The sequence below is a fragment of the Gorilla gorilla genome, chromosome 4 (genome assembly GCF_029281585.2).
Source record: "Gorilla gorilla gorilla isolate KB3781 chromosome 4, NHGRI_mGorGor1-v2.1_pri, whole genome shotgun sequence".
NCBI classification, from domain to species: domain Eukaryota; kingdom Metazoa; phylum Chordata; class Mammalia; order Primates; family Hominidae; genus Gorilla; species Gorilla gorilla.
In genome coordinates this window covers 136,788,981-136,806,984 of record NC_073228.2, presented here as the reverse complement: position 1 = coordinate 136,806,984, position 18,004 = coordinate 136,788,981, and the positions used below count along the sequence as shown (strand labels likewise).

The 18,004-nt window shown below is 38.5% G+C and overlaps 1 protein-coding gene across 12 annotated transcripts in view; it reads left to right on the top strand.

Annotated features, from left to right (window-relative positions):
• Window positions 1-18,004, top strand: part of AFF4 (ALF transcription elongation factor 4) — a 110,330-nt gene that overhangs the window by 86,161 nt on the left and 6,165 nt on the right. For 6 of the 12 annotated variants that reach the window (XM_055386596.2, XM_055386591.2, XM_063706776.1 and 3 more), the window contains 12 exons: window positions 397-464; window positions 1,147-1,309; window positions 2,302-3,219; window positions 6,426-6,514; window positions 7,140-7,380; window positions 10,356-10,450; window positions 11,374-11,437; window positions 11,552-11,688; window positions 11,942-12,013; window positions 13,131-13,224; window positions 14,412-14,455; window positions 15,972-16,192. In XM_055386596.2, the coding sequence (XP_055242571.1) occupies window positions 397-464; window positions 1,147-1,309; window positions 2,302-3,219; window positions 6,426-6,514; window positions 7,140-7,380; window positions 10,356-10,450; window positions 11,374-11,437; window positions 11,552-11,688; window positions 11,942-12,013; window positions 13,131-13,224; window positions 14,412-14,455; window positions 15,972-16,192 (2,206 nt within the window). The remainder of the gene's footprint in view (window positions 1-396; window positions 465-1,146; window positions 1,310-2,301; window positions 3,220-6,425; window positions 6,515-7,139; window positions 7,381-10,355; window positions 10,451-11,373; window positions 11,438-11,551; window positions 11,689-11,941; window positions 12,014-13,130; window positions 13,225-14,411; window positions 14,456-15,971; window positions 16,193-18,004) is intronic. The other 6 variants (XM_055386598.2, XM_004042493.5, XM_055386599.2 and 3 more) reach the window with 1 other exon arrangement.

The window sequence follows — 18,004 nt, the reverse complement described above, 5'->3', positions numbered from 1 at the left end:
GTATTTTATAAAAATGATAATTGAATAATGCATTTATTACTTAAAATAAGTTTCTTATAAGCTTTCTGACACTGAAATGTTGTAGTTTTCTTCTCTGTTTTTAAATCTCCATTTTTTTCTGATTTTTTTAAAAAATTGGGTTTTCCTCAACATTTATTATGGATCAAAACATACTCATGAAGCAGTAGATTATTAACAATAATAACTATTAACAAAGCTTTTGATCTTATTCTGGCAATTCAGTTACTCTTTAGGTAAAAACAGTATAAGTGCTAAACATTGTTGCATACATTAGAGAAGCCAGTTTTTTCTGTTAAGAGTTCAGATATTATTCACACTAAGCAAACAGAATACTGTTTATTCATTCACAGATTCTTTCTTATGTTTTAATTTTAGGATTGTGATAAGACAATGCCGAGGAGTACACCAGGAAGGTGGGCATCCTTTTCTTTTCTGTTTTATTGGTAAGAGTTGGGTCAGCCTGATAACATTGCAGGGATATAAAAAGTGGCCTTATAAGTAAATATCAATTTTGATAATGGTTGTACAATTCTGTAAATTAAATCATTGAATTATACACTTAAAGTGGGTGTTTTGTGTATTATACCTCAAACTGTTTTTAAAAGGTGAGTATTAATAGCTAAGTAGCACATCAGAAACTTTAAAAATAATTACTCATTTCATTTACAGTGAAGTTCTGGATTCATAGAATTATAGCAGTCTAACACATAGTAAACATTTTAAAGAAAGTTGCAGCCGGGCGCGGTGGCTCACGCCTGTAATCCCAGCACTTTGGGAGGCCGAGGCGGGCGGATCACCTGAGGCCAGGAGTTTGAGACCCACCTGACCAATATGGTGAAACCCCGTCTCTACTAAAAGTACAAAAATTAGCCGGGCGTGGTGGTGGACGCCTGTAGTCCCAGCTACTTGGGAGGCTGAGACAGGAGAATTGCTTGAACCTGGAAGGCGGAGGTTGCAGTGAGCTGAGATCGTGCCACTGCATTCCAGCCTGGGCCACAGAGCAATACTCCATCTAAAAAAAAAAAAGACAAGAAGAAAAAAAGAAAGTTGGTTGTCCGATTTGGATGTTTTCCTGTTGTCAATGTAAAATAAACTTTGGACATTTGTATATTTCATCTCTTTTAGTAACTCTGAACCTTCACACCATAATAGTGAAGGAGCAGATAACTCCAGGGATGATTCTAGTAGCCACAGTGGATCTGAAAGCAGCTCTGGATCTGACTCAGAGAGTGAAAGTAGTTCCAGTGACAGTGAAGCAAATGAGCCATCCCAGAGTGCATCTCCCGAGGTGAGACAGAGGCGGTGTGGGGTACCTTCCATAGGCCCTCTGAGGGTCCTTGGTGATGTCCATTTAAAACCTGATCCAAATATAAAAGGAGAAGGAAAGAAGGTTCCATAGTCTGACAAAAAGAAATTGTACTGTGTACGTTGGAGGAAACCTAGATGGTTCCTTGTTGTTTAAACAAATTCGGTCTAGATTAGGAACTGCTTGGCATATTACAGGTCACTAAAATACTGTGTACCTTTAGTTTGGTCTTCTATTTTTATGACTCAACATGGTAATTGATGTTCTGTGGTTACAAAGAACATCATGTTGTTGATAAAAAGAGTCTTATGTAATACAATTTTGGTATAGCTTGTTAAATTGCAGTTAAAAATCTCTTTGTACCTACATCATTTGTTTACTTTCTAGAATTAAATATTCTGTACGGTAATTTGTAATTATGCCTTTGAAATTGGATTCTTGAATAGGAATATTTGCTATTTAAAGGTCATATATAACATTAAGCTTATCTTTTTTTTTTTTTTTTAAGACGGAGTCTTACTCTGTCACCCAGGCTGGAGTGCAGTGGCTCAGTTTTGGCTCACTGCAACCTCCGCCTCCCGGGTTCAAGTGATTCTCCTGCCTCAGCCTCCTGAGTAGCTGGGATTACAGGCATGCACCACCACATCTGACTAATTTTTGTATTTTTAATAGAGACAGGATTTCACCATGTTGGTCAGACTGGTCTCAAACTCCTGATCTCATGATCCGCCTACCTCAGCCTCCCAAAGTGCTGGGATTACAGGTGTGAGCCACCGTGCCTGGCCACTTATCTTCTTCTTCAGATGATAAGAGCTAATAGTCAATACTCAGCCCTTTGCTTTGGTTCACAGAGAACCATTTGCTTTTGTTGCATTAGGCATTGTGGTTTTTCCTCTTCTTTGAGTTTGTAAAGGAGGGAGAACGAAAAAAGCATTCAGTATCGAAAAAAGCATACATATTTCTCTGTTTTTCAGCCTGAACCCCCGCCAACAAACAAATGGCAACTTGATAATTGGCTGAATAAAGTGAACCCACATAAAGTGTCACCCGCCTCTTCAGTGGACAGTAACATCCCATCATCTCAAGGCTACAAAAAGGAAGGCCGAGAGCAGGGCACTGGGAATAGCTACACTGATACAAGTGGACCTAAAGAAACGAGTTCCGCTACTCCGGGACGAGACTCCAAAACCATCCAAAAGGGATCAGAAAGTGGGCGTGGGAGGCAGAAATCTCCTGCACAGAGTGACAGCACAACACAGAGAAGAACTGTAGGCAAAAAACAACCCAAAAAGGCTGAGAAGGCAGCTGCTGAAGAGCCTCGTGGAGGCCTGAAGATAGAAAGTGAAACCCCTGTAGACTTGGCTAGCAGCATGCCCTCCAGCAGACACAAAGCAGCCACCAAAGGCTCAAGGAAACCCAATATAAAGAAGGAGTCTAAGTCTTCCCCTCGACCTACAGCAGAGAAAAAGAAATATAAGTCAACAAGTAAATCTTCCCAGAAATCAAGGGAAATCATAGAAACAGATACCTCATCCTCAGATTCAGATGAAAGTGAGAGCCTTCCTCCTTCCTCACAAACTCCTAAGTACCCCGAGAGCAATAGGACTCCTGTTAAACCCTCCTCAGTGGAGGAAGAAGATAGCTTTTTTCGGCAACGAATGTTCTCTCCTATGGAAGAGAAGGAACTTCTTTCACCCCTCAGTGAGCCTGATGACAGGTACCCACTTATTGTGAAGATTGACCTGAATCTTTTGACTAGAATACCAGGAAAGCCTTACAAAGAAACAGAGCCGCCCAAGGGGGAAAAGAAAAATGTGCCAGAAAAGCACACGAGAGAGGCTCAGAAACAAGCCTCAGAAAAGGTTTCCAACAAAGGCAAGAGGAAGCATAAGGTTTGTGAAGGGTTTTTGTTGTTTGTTTTGAAACATCAGAATCTGAAATGCGGTGGAAATCTCAGTAAGCCACAAAGTAACAAGGTGGGTCATAAGCTGTGAAGGAAAATAGTGGGTAAACCCAAGGCCCAGGCAAGGCTACATGTGGAACAGTCTCTTGAGGATTTCTGTGCTTCTGCCTGTGTCCTTCAGTAAAGCAGAATAGTTGCTAATGAAATAAGAAATGAGTCAGTGCTTTTCAGCATGTGCTGGCCAGTGTAGAGGTTAGAGAGCAGCAACTTGCAAATAGGCATTTGCAACATTCTCAACATTTTGGTTTTAGGTGTTTTTAGTTTGGATATGTACTCCCCGTATTGTTATAATCCCTACCATTCTCTTCTGATGTACACCCAGACCAAGTCACATTTTAAATAACTAATCTGCTATGCACCTCTATGCCCCAGCTTATTTTCCTTAACAAAGGTCAGAACTAAAAATATTGCTGGCTCATAGCCAGCTGTCATCCCTAAATACTTCCAAGATAATTTTGGATATAGAGGCAAAATTTGTACATTTAAGGTCTGCTTTTCTTAGACTGAGGAAATGTGAAAACTCACGCATGTCTATGATTGGAGGATAATAATCATACAATGAAGAGATCTGAATCACTACATATATAGAGACTGTGGGAAAAACAGCCTGATCTTTTCAGCTCTAGTGAGGAATTTACAGGAGGATGTAAAGTTTTAAGTAGTCTATATCAAAGAATACTATAATTTCCTCCAATACATGTGTATGATTGTGAAAGACCAGAAGTTAAGCTTGAGTAGGTGAACAGATAGGTACCAGAATGGCCTTACCAAGTAAGTAAACTTAGAACACAAACACCACTCCAGTTGACCTGAGAATCACATATACTGCAGGGAGAGTAGAGCACTTTCTTAAAATGGAGTGAGATATTTTCCTCTCTCCTTTTCATAAAACCACAGTGCCACGTGCAGATGATATATATTCAGACAAATTAGAATAATACATGACTTCTTTTTTGAATCTTTAAAAATTGAAATTGTCCACATTATTTAAATTTTTAGAAAACCAAAGCTTACTACTCTCTATACTATACCTAATGAGTTTCCATTATCATAGTATAGAGATGTTTTGCTCAACTGGTAAGCTGTTTAGGGCTGCTGGCCCCTGAAGCCCACAGCCTCAGATCGCTGGACTTGGCTGTGGGATTTAATTCATAGAATTATGTGGAACAAGAGCTTGTGTATGATAGACTCTGCTCTTTAGGAAGCTAGGACTTTTTTTATGGAATTTTAAAAAATGGTCCTTTTGTGCTTAAAAAGTATTACTTTTTTTGTAAGATTTTATTTTATTTTTCTTACTTTTAGAGACAGGGTATTACTCTGTCACCTAGGCTGGAGTGCCATGGCATTCATAGCTCACTGCAACCTCAAACTGCCGGGTTCAAGTGATCCTCCCTCCTCAGCCTCCCGAGTAGCTAGGACTACAGGCATGCGACCCCACACCTGGCTAATTTTTTATAGAGATGGTATCTTGCTATATTGCTCAAACTGGTCTCAAACTCCTGGAATCAAGCAGTCCTCCCACCTCAGCCTCCCAAAGCACTGGCATTACAGGTGTCAGCCACCACACCTGGCCCTTTTATAAGGTATTCAGACATTTAAAATATAAAGTGTCAAGGGCAGTACCTGGAGGTAAAGCAGGTAATACTAAGAGAAGACCCAGTTAAGGGTAATAAAGGATGTAGATTTCTTTTTCTCATGTTTTCATTTGTCTGTCTTTATTCATTTGTATAGGGGAACAGATTCTTTTGTTATGGTAGAATATTTGCATTCTCGTGCCCTGATATTTGAAGCAAAAGGAAAACTTAGATTCACTTAGAAAAGTAACATTGGCAATGGATGGGCCCACCACTTGTGTTTTCCATCAGAAAGTTTTTTGAGTCACTAGGCTGTGCTGTGATCAAAAGTATGGACCATAAAAAATGTTGGCAAAGTTGTGAAAAAGTTGGAACTTTGATACGGTGCTGATGAGAATAGAAATGATACCACTGCTTTGGAACATAGTTTGGTAGTTACTGAAAAAGTTAAACATAGAGTTACCTTTGATCTGCAGTTGTACTGCTAGTTATATATCCAAGAGAAATGAAAACATGTCCACACAAAAACTTGTACTTGAATGTTCATAGTAGTAGCATTATTCATATTAGCCAAAAAGTGGAGACAACCCAAATGGCCATCACCTGATGAATGACTAAACGAAATGAATAAATTCTATGCAGTGAATACTATTCAGCCATAAATGAGAATGCAGTAGTAATCCATGCTGCAACATGGATGAACCTTAAAAATGTTACACTAAATGAAAGGAGCCACAAAGGCCACATATATTGAATGATCCATTTTCCTGAAATGTCTAGAATAGGCAAATCTATAAAGATGAAATGTGATTGCCAGTGTCTGGGGGAGGAGGAGATGGGGAGTGACTACTAATGGGTATAGAGTGTGTTTTCAGGATAATGAAAATATTTTAAAATTCATTAAGCCGGGTGCAGTGGCTCACACCTGTAATCCCAGCACTTTGGGAGGCCAAGGCGGGCGGATCATGAGGTCAGGAGATTGAGACCATCCTGGCTAACATGGTGAAACCCCGTCTCTACTAAAAATACAAAAAATTAGCTGGGAGGCTGAGGCAGGAGAATCGCTTGAACCTGGGAGGTAGAGGTTGCAGTGAGCTGAGATCGTGCCACTGCACTCCAGCCTGGGCGACAGAACAAGACTCCGTCTGAAAAATAAATAAATAAATAAATAAAATTAAAATTTCATTGTGGTAATGGTTGTACAACTCTGAATATACCAAATGTTATGGAGTTGGGCACTTCTAAAGAGTGAATTTTATGTTATGTAAATTATATCTTAATTATAATTTCACAGATACTACCTCCCAAATCATTACATTGAAAAGATGCCATCTTAGAGACTGTAGGAAATGTGTTTCAGTCTTTGGGTTCTGTGTATCTAAAATAGGCGACCTCAGCCTTAAAACCTCATCTTCTTGAATATTATTTAAATGAATTATAGTACTTCTCTTTTATTTTCTTTCTGATGCCTAATCATGGATAAACTCTTTGTGGGTAGCTAGTGCTGGAAGCTGAAGTTAGTTGAATAAAAATCAGACCACGGTTTCTATTTTTCATCTAGAGTGAAGATGATAACCGAGCCAGTGAGAGCAAGAAACCCAAAACGGAGGACAAGAATTCAGCAGGCCATAAGCCATCCAGCAACAGAGAGTACGTTCCCAAAACATGTTGCATGCCAGTGTTGTTAATATATGTATATCATTTGATAGTGGGTACTTTCTAACATGCTCTGAGTGTTCCTTTTAGTAAGCAAGTGTTATATAAATGCATACACATAACATATGCCAAATAGTGGGAGCTTTCACTTTTAGCTAATAGGGATGGAAAACATTTAACATTTAATTAGTTCTTCCTTTATTCATTTTTTATTGGGGTAGGGGTGACTATGGGGGGAGAATTAAAGTAAAGCTATGCCACTTTCTGGTTAGATGGCAAACTTATCTGTAATTTCCAAGAGACTGGTTGCCAACTTAAAAGTGGTAATCTCTTCATTCACCATTCATCAATTTGTTCAATCATTCAGCCAATATTTATTGAGTACTACTGAGTGGTAGGTCAGTTTTTGGCCCTGGATTTACAACCACGGGAATAAAAACAGAGAAGATGCCTACCTTCATGGAATTTACAGTCTTATTTTGTTTTATAGAAATCATGTGTCCTAGTAATCAAATGGGGAAAAACAGATTTGTCTTGAAAGCAGACAAAGAGAAATGGAAAAATCAATTACCCCTGTATTACTGTGTGGAGAAATGAAGGCATTCGTTTGGTTTGGCAGGTCATCTAAGCAGAGTGCTGCAAAAGAAAAGGATTTGTTGCCTTCTCCCGCTGGGCCTGTTCCTTCAAAAGATCCAAAAACAGAGCATGGCTCTCGGAAGAGGACTATTAGTCAGTCTTCTTCCTTAAAGTCAAGCAGTAACAGCAACAAGGAGACAAGTGGCAGCAGCAAAAACAGTTCCTCCACATCAAAGCAGAAGAAGACCGAAGGGAAGACTTCCAGTAGCTCCAAGGAGGTTAAGGTAAAGTGTTGGGGGCCTGGGGCTTTTGAAAATCACTCAACTTGCCATGTGACTTTTCCAGGGTGACATTTGTGCTTTGAAATTATTGTAACATCTCGGTAAATATATAGGCCTATGTCTTTTACCCTCTATATGTAATAATCCTGATAAATGAATACAGTGATATAAGACTGTGAAGGCAGTAAGTCAGCTGGTCACATACATATTGAAAGAAAAACCCTTGGGTACGGTGGCTCATACCTGTAGTCCCAGCTATTTGGGAGGCTAAGATGGAAGGATCATTTGAGGAATTTGAGTCCAGCCTGGGCAATGTGGTGAGACCCTGTCTGTAAAAGAACTTTAGAATTAAAAAAAAAAAAAAAAGATAGAAACCAGTCATTGGAAAAGTTGGTTATGGAAGCTTTTAAAATAAGAACTAAGTGGTTCTAGTTGCTAAGATTGAGCTGTTGTATATTGTTTGAAATAGGCTTTGAGTTTCTCAGAATTATACTTTACAAACAAGTTATATTACCTAAAGTGACAAAACAATCATTTGACTTTGATTCATGAAATAGAAAAAGAAATCTTTAGCTAAGTTAGCACTGAAATTATTTCTAATTATTATTCCTAGGATACTCACAATGCAGGGGAGTATTCTTCATGTTTATAGTTGGAGATTTGGATCAAAGGAGCTTTTTCAAGGCTGTACTTTAATAATCACTCACCCTCAATTTGTTTACCAGGTTGTTTGCTTTCTAAACTGTTCTGATCAGGAGCAAATTTACTTAAATCAGAAAATACCTATTATTTAGTAAGCAAAGGTTTGAGAGTTGAAAAATAAGACTCCTTAAAGCTATTATATTTATTAACTGGTAAAATTAAAATGTTTTAAATTGAGATTATTTTAATTAAGAACTTCTCAAATTAAAATAGAAAGCTTTTTGTCTAGCTGAACAACCTCTTTCTTCAGTAGTTTAGTGTTAGCACAAGGTGCTTAGGACCTTGACTCTTATATTGGCCTGCTTTATTGCTCCAGTTCTCCATCTGCCTGCTGATGGTTTTTCTCCATTTCCCATCCTTTAACTGTAGGATTTGAGGCCTCTGTGCTTGCTTCTTGAAACCTGCTATTTCTTTTTTAAATTATTATTTAATTAATTAATTTATTTATTTATTTGCTTTTAAATAAGTGAGCTCTCCTGCTCATTTGGATTCTGCTATCTCGTAGGTAAAAATCACTGTGTATGCTTCTATCACACGTAAGAAAGGAGTTTCTTCAAGAAGTTCGTCAGCTTCTTGAAAGCAGGCATTTGTGTCTTATTTTGTGTTTTATCCGGTGCTTAACTTGCTGGGTAATGAGGAAATATTTGTTGGATCAAATGTAGTCATTTGGTACTCTGTTGTTTTCAACAAAATATGGAATAGGGTCTTACCACTTTGATTTCAATAGCTCTTGGCACTTAACAGTTACTGAAGTTAGTATTTGTTAGTCTTGATAATTTCCAAGTTAGGCAGTGACATTTGAGTTTATTAGAGAACAATCTGTAATTTAGTTAGGAAATATGCTATTTTTTATTCTATCAACTAAAGAAAAAATTAGATCTGGAAAGCCAACATTGCACATAGTTTTTATATAAGAAAACTGTGTTCAAATATTTGGAAACTTATTTTCGGAAATCCTCTGAAAAGCAAATCTGAATGTAGGTCCTTATGGGTCTATTTATAAAACATAGAGGGGGCCAGGTATGGTGGCTCACGGCCTGTAATTCCAACACTTTGGGAGGCTGGCTGGAGGATCGCTTGAGCCCAGGAGGTTGAAGCCACAGTGAGCCATGATTGCACCACTGCACTCCAGCCTAGGCAACAGAGTGAGACCCTTTCTCAAACAAATAAATAAATAAAACAGAGGAAAAGCTATCCTAGTAATGTTACAGTACAACATAATATTCAGAAAGCCATTTCAAAGTATAATTATATATTTAAAAATTTTATATTTTTTATATAAATATAAAAAATTTTATATTGGGTAAATAGGTAAAGTAAAATTATATATTATTGAGTTTTCTAATGTTGAAACATCCATCCATTCCTGGAATAAATTCCACTTGTTTGTGGTGTTTTATTATGGAAAAATGTATATTCGTTTTATTAAAGATAGGGCTGGATGGAAGGCAGTTGAGAGAGAGTCATAGCTCTTTCATAAAGGGCTATATTGATAGGAGGCAGAATAGACATATAGCCAGGTGCAGTAGTACATGCCCATGGTCCCGGCTACTCAGGAGGCTGAGGTGGGAGGATCACTTGAGCCTAGGAGTTTAAGATCAACCTGGGCAACATAGCAAGACTCCCATCTCTTAAAATAAAAAAAAGACATGTGGATAAGAGGCAGAGTAAAGTTTAAGAAAGTAACTAGGCTTTTGAAGTCTGGCAATTCTGAATTTAAAACTCAAATTCCAAGAATGCCATTTAAAACCTGTTTGAACTTAGGCAAGTTACTCAACCTCCTTGAGACTGCTTTTTCATTTTATCTTAATAGCAGTACTTATTTCATAGGTTTGTTAAAGGATTAACAATAATGCTAAGTACTTAGTTAACTTAGTGCCTGGTAAGTAGTAAGCACATAATAAATATTAGATGCTATTAATATTATTGCTGTTTTCATTGACCAGTAACTACCAATAAATGTTGCCGTAAGTAGTGCTGCCATTTTCATACTAGGCTTTTGTCTTCCTTATGTTTTAACAACTGCCTAGGCCAGTGCCTGGCATGTAGTAGACCCTTATATAAATATTAGAATGAATATTTCAGTTATATAAAATGGACCCTTTTTTTTTTTAAAGTTTACATTATGAAGTTTATAAAAGTTTTGTAACAAGGAAATTCATTATGAAAGGCAATGAAATTTTGTTTCCTTTTTACCAGTGGCTGAAGAAATGCTGTTAGTTTCATTTTTAATCTCCTTACAGTTTTCATTGTAGTTATATATTTTTTTTGGTCAGGAAAAGGCTCCAAGTAGCTCCTCTAACTGTCCTCCATCTGCACCAACTCTTGATTCTTCTAAGCCTCGGAGAACAAAGCTTGTCTTTGATGACAGGTGAGATAATATGATTTTTTGTATCTGTATTTAAGAAATGATTCCAGTCAGCATAGAAGAAACTCATTTTAATTTCTATCATTGGCCCGTCGCGGTGGCTCACGCTTGTAATCCCAGCTCTTTTGGAGGCCCAGGCAGGCAGATCATGAGGTCAGGAGTTTGAGACCAGCCTGACCAACATGGAGAAACCCTGTCTGTACTAAAAATACAAAAATTAGCTGGGCGTGGTGGTACACACCTGTAATCGCAGCTATTCAGGAGGCTGAGGCAGGAGAACTGCTTGAACCCGGGAGGCAGAGGTTGCAGTGAGCCGAGATTGCGCCACTGTACTCCCACCTGGGCAACAGAGCGAGACTCTGTCTCAAAAAAAAAAAAAAAAAAATCTATCATTGATCAGAAGGATGTATACTTAACGTATGATCTGCAGAATATTCAGGTTTCAATTTGAAAAGTACCCACTAGTCCAAGTACGGCTCCTTTAGCTTAACTCCATGACTCCCATGAGGGATGTGAATGATCTGCCTTCCAGTAGAAGAATCTTACTACTGCTGATATCACTGTTAAAATGGAGGGTTTCTTAAATGAGGAAGAGCAATATTGTTTTTTCCTCTGTTTTAATAAAAGGTAATTTCTCCTACTCACATTTTATTTATGCTTAATCTTACAATCAACTTGATAACTTAGTATTTGATACTAGGGAGCTTGATTTCTATTTTCCTAATTAGGTTTGCCATGAGTTGGTCAAAACAACTTATGCTTTTAACCTGATATAAACATTTGTCAGAAAATACTGAAACAAATTCTTAGTAACAGCTCATTTTCTTTGCTTGAGGACATAAAAACTGAGGGATACTAGATACTGAAATGAACTAGTATTATGAAAATATTTACTATTCTATTTATAATGAAAATTTATCTTGCAGAAATTATTCAGCAGACCATTATTTACAAGAAGCAAAAAAGCTAAAGCACAATGCAGATGCATTGGTATGTAGATATTCTCCTTACACTTACGTATTTAATCAAATTAACTTAAGTAATCTTCTGATGTTTGTAGCCATAGTAGATCATTACTCATTACTTGCATTCTCCTTTCTTCAGTCCGATAGGTTTGAGAAAGCTGTATACTATCTTGATGCTGTGGTATCTTTCATTGAATGTGGGAATGCATTAGAGAAGAATGCTCAGGAATCCAAATCCCCATTCCCTATGTATTCAGAGACGGTGGATCTCATCAAGTAAGTGGAAAAACTTGGCAGATCATTGGCAATAACATTATTTCTCTGGTCCATCAAGGAAGAGGCTGATATATAGTAAACTGAAGAGGGTGTATAATCCTTTAATGTCCTTGGATAAAGGAGAAGTAGATACTTCAATGAGTATTTTTGCTTTTATTTAGGTTTGAAATTCTAATGTTTTGAGGACAAGTGAAATCATAAGATCAAGGTGAAGTATTCTGTTTGTCATTTGTTTGTTATTGTAACTCAACAGATACACTATGAAGCTAAAGAATTACTTGGCACCAGATGCTACAGCTGCAGATAAACGACTCACAGTACTTTGGTGAGTTTTCTGTGTTCTAGCCTCTGCTAGATACAGGAAGTTCTATAATAAATAGTGCTGTGTGTGCTCTTCTGAATGTTTTCCTTGAATCAGACTTCTGTAATCCTGTCTTAAATCTGTTCCTGATGGGTCAAGCAGGAAGTAACTCAAAATTCCTACTGAAAGGTTTGAGTTGTTGTCAGTCTCTGATCCATTTCCCTCTTGATGAAAGCCTTGGCTTTGTGAGACTGATAGTAGAAACCTCCATGGTCTTGAATAATCACTTTTCCACACTCTTCTTTTGGTACCCGCTGTCTCCATTCACATATACTTTTCCTTAGGGAGCAAGCATCTAGTTTGTTCAGAATAAAGGATGTGACTTGTTTGCTTCATCCCAGTGAGATATTATCAGTTCGATTGTTATAGGTCTTTACTTTACCTGGCACTGTGTTTAACACTGGGAATGCAGCTAAGAAGAAGACTAACACAGCCCTATTCATCATGGAGTATAGTCTAGTGTGAGAAGACAGAAATCAAATCATCATACAAGTCCATATGAATTAAGTATTTTGAAAGAAAAGTATATGTAACTGTAACAGTAGAGGGTAGGGAGACCTGCTCTATTTAGAGGGAACAACATGTACAAGGGCTGGATGGTGGAAAGGAATGGGAAACTTTCAAGGAACTAAAAGAAGACCAGCGAGAAGTGGGTGTGACTGGAGAGATAGGCAGGGATGATCCTGCACGGTCTTTATAAGCTATGTTGTGGTTTGTAATATTTGCAGTTCAGTTTCCTAGTTTTTGTTTTTTAATTTTAGATTGTTTACACTTTGGTTTGGAAATTCTACCCCTTCGTAATTTTTAAAACTTCATGACATGTTGGTGTCCTATGGATAAGATTTGGATTTTGGAATGTCAACAAATAATGAGAGCCTAGTCCTAGGCTTCTTAGCCATCTTCCCCTCCCTAGGATGTGTACCACAATAAGAACACATCTGTTGGTTTTGCCTAACGGTTAATGTTGTGGCCTATGCCATGGTCACATGAGCCAGTCTCCTGCACAATGCAAAGGCTGTCTGTGCAAATCTGGCCAGAGTTTGCTGTCCTGGTAAATAAGCCGCCCTTTTCCATTGGCTAGCCTGCGATGCGAGTCTTTGCTGTACCTGAGGCTGTTCAAACTGAAGAAGGAAAATGCTCTGAAGTACTCAAAGACACTGACAGAGCACCTGAAGGTAAGTATGCAAAAGCATACGGTCCGTTTCCTAGGAGACAGAATTTGTAGTCTCCCATCCCCATCTGAGAACTGCCCTCATGTTTATGCAAAACACACCAGGGGAGGAGCTACTGTTTGGGACCTTTCAAATAAGTTTGAGGTTTCTTCGAATTTTTTAATCTACGTGTATCTGATTGTAGAACTCTTATAGCCATGTGCAGCGGCTGTATTTACTTTTTAAATGATCTTTTGTTTTCGGCCGGGTTCGGTGGCTCACGCCTGTAATCTCAGCACTTTGGGAGGCTGAGGCAGGCAGATCACGAGGTCAAGAGATTGAGACCATCTTGGCCAACATGGTGAAAACCCATCTCTACTAAATATACAAAAATTAGCCAGGCGTGGTGCCACACGCCTGTAGTCCCAGCTACTTGGGAGGCTGAGGCAGGAGAATCGCTTGAACCCTGGAGGCGGAGGCTGCAGTGAGCCGAGGTCATGCCACTGCACTCCAGCCTGGTGACAGAGAGAGAGACTCTGTCTCAAAAACAAACAAAAAGTCTTTTGTTTTCATGCCATCCTTTTCTGACTACTATCTTAGTTTCCTAAAAGATTTTCCTGTTTCTTCAGGCCAGTACCACATAAATCCTCCTAAAATCTGCCTCTGATTATGACTTGGAACCCTTCAGTAGTTGCCTGCTGGGTCAAGTTTAAACTCCTTACCCTGGCCCCAAGGGGTTTCTTGTTCCTTGTCTAAACCTCTGCTTTAGGCAAACTGCATGGGGCACATACATTGTCTTTTCTGCAGCCTTTGTGCATGGTATGATTCATCTCTCCCCTCTCCCCACCCACCCACCCACCCCTTTTTTAAGAGGGATTTTTTTAAAAAAACAATCATGGCTCACTGCAGCTACTCCCAGGTAGCTGGGAGTAGCTGGGATGTATCCCCCTTCCCTTTATCCATGTGTTACTCATTCTTTCCTTGCCTCTTCTGTGAAGTCTTCCAGAACACCCAGCTCTCACCTAATAATTTATTTCTTTTGTACTTTTACACACACACACACACACACACACACACACACGTATTTTGGTGTCTTAAATATTTACAGCTGCTCACGATCAGCTCTTGCCCAATGCTTTTAAGTATATTTAGAACTTCTTAAAGTAGTGGTGGTTTTTGTTGTTGTTAAGTACATTTTACTTTTTCCACAGAATTCTTATAATAATTCTCAAGCACCATCGCCTGGCTTGGGAAGGTAGGTAAAATTTTATTATGTAAAATATTATTGTGGCAATAAAAGTGAAATGAGTATGGTCCAATTTCCAAAAATGGAAAGATGACTACTTTTTAAATAAGTAAAACTATCTCTGATAAAATATTTTTAGAAGTTATAATTTTTTCTCTGTACTTTTTAGGAATTGAAAATATAAATGAACATAATCATAAAGATTAGATATGAGACGTTTCACCTGTTAAGAAATCTGAGTTTTTTTACTAGCACTCAACCCTTTTCACAGTTTGAGTTCCATAGTTACTTGGACTTATCACAGCAGGCTTATCTTTAGTCAGATCTTGGCACTGCCAGAATTTAGTAACAATGACATGATTGTGATTTCTCCTTCATCTCCACGTCACTTTCATCCCACCTATCTCCCAAAGGATAAAAAACACCATGGAACCTTTTAAATTGTATCTGTTCAGTTATTATGTTTATAAGAATTGACATTCTTTATCCTGTGTGTATTTTCTTACATAAGTTTATAATGTTAAAAGTGCAGATAAAAATACAAACAAGCCGGGCATGGTAGCTCACGCCTGTAATCCCAGCACTTTGAGAGGCCGAGGTGGGCAGATCACAAGGTCAGGAGTTCAAGACCAGCCTGGCCAACATGGTGAAACCCCATCTGTACTAAAAATACAAAAATTAGCCGGGTGTGGTGTCGTGCGCGCCTGTAATCCTAGCTACTCTGGAGGCTGAGGCAGGAGAATCATTGGAACCAGGGAGGCGTGGAGGTTGCAGTAAGTCGAGATCGCGCTACTGCACTCCAGCTTGGGTGACAGAGCACGAGTGTCTCCAAAATATGTATATATGTGTATACAAAGTTTATTTTTACCCCAACTTTTGATTTTTCCTTTCTTTTAGTGTGTGATCATAGTCTTGAACATTTCACAAATTTTAGTACTCCTGAAATGAACCTGCCAGATTTCAACATGTATGTTTTCTAAGAAATATTTAATCGGCAGGAAGCTTGGGGTGATTACAGTTGCTTGAGAGAGCTGTACCTCTTTGTCACCTCTGAGTAATTTGGTTAAACTAGGAAAGTGTCAGAAATTGTGGAGTTCAATAAAAGATGTTCCCATCTTCTACCACAGTTTTTTAGGTTAAATGTGAATTCCACCAAACTTTCTACAAAACAGTATAAAAAATATGTAATTATATGCCCGAACAGATGGAAAGTGTTGAGCAGAGAGTGAGCGGATCTGGCTTTTAAGTCTTTGAACTGTAACAAGGTGCATGACTTCTTCAGTTATTGTCCATCTCTTGTTTTGTTGTTATTCATTAAAACAAAGGGTACAGATTCTAAGATAACAAGATTATGAATTACAAGATTATAGTACTTATTTAGAAGAAATTGTAGTTCTCTGAAAACTCATCTAGTTTAAGAGAATCTTTACATTTTAAATGCTTTCATGTAGAAAGAGCTAGTAGTACTTGATTTTATAATGCTTACCATGTCCATATGAACAAGCTTCCTATTTCTGTTGTGTAGCAAAGCTGTGGGGATGCCTTCCCCTGTTTCTCCAAAGCTGTCACCAGGCAATTCAGGAAATTATTCATCTGGGGCCAGTAGTGCTTCTGCAAGTGGTTCTTCAGTGACCATTCCACAGAAGATCCACCAGATGGCAGCCAGCTATGTTCAGGTCACATCCAACTTCCTCTATGCCACCGAAATTTGGGACCAAGCTGAACAGCTTTCCAAAGAGCAAAAAGGTAGGTAGGTTTCTGGATAAACTTCAAGGGATGGAATTGTTAGAAGGAACTTTTATAATTTAGTTAAGTAAGCGTTTAGTCTGTATTTAGTTTTATTATTTACTTTAGAGTTAATGATAATCTGTTTGTTAATAGTCTTCATTGCTTAGCAGTTAAACAATAAATGAAACTGAATTTGGTCAAAAGATACCTCTCATGATTCTGGTGACAAAACTAAACTGAAAATAGTTCTTGGACTAAGACAAATGTGCTTATATTCTGGCACATTAAATGCAGCTCATACCATAAAAGTAATAAAATATATGTCCTACCCTAGGATGGTTAACAGTAAATTTGGCAATAGGCATAAGATTACATCCAAACATCTGTACATGTGAGAAGGTTAATGTATAAGAAAGCATGCTCATACTGGATTTTTAGGTATATTGGAAGAAACCTGTGAAATAAAGGAGACTAGGGAATGAATAGAATTTTTTTTTTTTTTTTTTTTGAGATGGAGTTTCGCTTTTGTTGCCCAGGCTGGAGCACAGTGGCACGATCTCGACTCACTGCAGCTTCCACCTTCTGGTTTCAAGCGATTCTCCTGCTCAGCCTCCTGAGTAGCTGGGATTACAGGTGCCCGCCACCATGCCCGGCTAATTTTTGTATTTTTAGTAGAGATGGGGTTTCACCATGTGGACCAGGCTGGTCTTGAACTGCTGACCTCGTGATCTGCCCATCTCAGCCTCCCAAAGTGCTGGGATTACAGGTGTGAGCCACCACGTCCGGCCAGAATTCTTAACATTCTTTAAAATTAGGTTGTTTGAGGCTTTGCCCTTTAAAAGTTTATTATTTCCCAAACCATGGACATTGAGAATTATAAAGTCTTTGAAGACCTTAGTGGAAAGTACTGTACAACCACCATTTTATTTAGTAGATGTTATTAGCAAATATGTGCATGCAGCTTCTCTTTAGGCAGATCCTTTACAGAGAAACACTATATTAGCCAATCAAGTGTCATTTTGTCACAGAGTACATTTAAATACTTACAGCGTGAACAGGTAATCAGATGAAAATGAAAGATTCCTATCCCTAAAGAGAGGCAATGGTGAAAGGTAAAAGTGGAATCCCAACTTGTTTTTTTTTTTTTTTGAGACAGGGTTTTACTCTGTCACCCAGGCTGTGGCACAGTCACAGTTCACTGCAGCATCTACCTCTTGAGCTCAAGTGATCCTCCTGCCTCAGCCTCCTGAGTAGCTGGGACTACAGATGCATGCCACCACACCTGGCTAATTTTTCTACTTTTTGTAGAGATAAGGTCTCATTATGTTGCCCAGGCTAGGAATCCCAACATTCAACATAAAGCTGTATTTATAAAAACATAATTTGTGGCCGGGCGTAGTGGCTCACACCTTGTAATCTCAGCACTTTGGGAAGCCAAGGCGAGTGGATCACCCAAGGTCAGGAGTTCGAGACCAGCCTGGCCAACATGGTGAAACCCCATCTCTACTAAAAAAAAAAAAAAAAAAAAAAAAACTTTTTTGTATTTTGTATTTGGCTGAGGCAGCAGACTCGCTTGAACCCAGGAGACCAGGGTTGCAGTGAACCAAGATCGCGCCACTGCACTCCAGCCTGGGCAACAGGGAGACTGTCTAAAAATAAATGAAAATAAATAAAAACATGGGATTTAGTTATCAGTTGGTTCATGGCATATGATTGTAGCTGAAAGTTTGATATAATCTTAAGTGTCTAACCTCACAGAGGCTGTTACAGTAAACAGGCAAAGAATGTCCTCCTTTTTGTGTCACTTGCTTCTTATACAAAAGCAATGCA